Here is a 1,100-nt window from a genome sequence, read left to right as displayed (position 1 = left end):
AGCATTAATGGCACAATCTGACTCTTATATGCAGGATGCCCTTCTTTGTTGCCACCTGTTCCTCGGTCACTGAGACATCCACTGAGACACTTACGCTCCACCTGAACGTTGTCAGCGTGGGGTTTGGTTTTCGCTTCCTGGTTCCCAGCCTTGGGGTCGTCGTCATCTAAAAGAGGGACATAGTCCGTTTTGTCAACTTTTTCTCCGATCACATCATCAAACTTCTCCGCCTCCAGGGTGGCGATAAAATCCCGTTTCACTTCCTCCTCAATCTGCGGTGGTGGCTCAGTCAGGGCATCTGCGAGACTGAGGTTGTGGTCCAAGTCAGCCATGGCTCAGCACCTCTCTGGGCTTAAAAGCTGAGGAAGAAAAAGGAGAACTCTTTAGACAGACAAAGGCAGTGCAGGCAAAGGCAATGCTGGGTAAGTTCTGTTTGCAGTAGTGGGGGGGGGGGGAACTCTGGGAGACTCCTCGGGGCTGCATGCCCCACTGCATACAGAAAATGCTCCCAAGCAACCTCTAGGGCTGGGGGGGGTGCATTTTCACCCTATTTTTAAGCCCCTGGGCCGTTTTAGGGCCATGGGAGCTCTTTTTAAACAACAGGAAGTGAATAGAATTCATTCCCTGTTAACTTCCTGTTAAAAAAAGACCTGTCCTTGGCCCTAAATTGGCCCAGGGCAAGCCAAAAACAATGCCAAAATGCCCTTAACAGGCATTTGGGGACAAGAATTAATCCCTGGGTTTTCTGGGGGTCACAAGCATCCTGCAGGCTGCAACTTAGCCACCTCTGCAAGCCAAAGGAATATAAAAATCACAGTGATTTCAAACACAAAGCAATGCAGTTATTTCCTAAACAAAGTAAAGTAAATAAAGAACAAGTGCACCCTATTGGCTTCTACAGTCTCCAACACATTAGGATCAAGCCTTTGTCATAACTGCATGAGCAACCCAAAAATAACTTCTTCTGCAGGCAATAGTCCTTTGCAATCCACTACTGGGGCAACAGTGAAATGCATGGATTCCTATTTGTCTCTCTGCACACATTAACTAGGACTTTTCACAGGCCAGGATAAGAACTTCCTTTTCCAGCAATAGTCCTC

The 1,100-nt window shown here is 47.6% G+C and overlaps 1 protein-coding gene across 1 annotated transcript; it reads right to left on the bottom strand.

Moving 5' to 3' along the window:
• Window positions 1-94: 94 nt before the first annotated feature.
• Window positions 95-366, bottom strand: LOC121918784 (microtubule-associated protein 4-like; the record flags this gene model as incomplete). Its single annotated transcript, XM_042444772.1, has 1 exon — window positions 95-366. A coding segment is annotated over exon 1 (238 nt), but the record flags the coding sequence as incomplete, so codon positions are not given.
• Between the last annotated feature and the right edge of the window lie 734 nt (window positions 367-1,100).

Source organism: Sceloporus undulatus, unplaced genomic scaffold (assembly GCF_019175285.1).
Source record: "Sceloporus undulatus isolate JIND9_A2432 ecotype Alabama unplaced genomic scaffold, SceUnd_v1.1 scaffold_35834, whole genome shotgun sequence".
Classification (NCBI taxonomy): domain Eukaryota; kingdom Metazoa; phylum Chordata; class Lepidosauria; order Squamata; family Phrynosomatidae; genus Sceloporus; species Sceloporus undulatus.
Note: the sequence above shows the minus strand (reverse complement) of the source record. Positions and strands in the feature narration are given on the sequence as shown.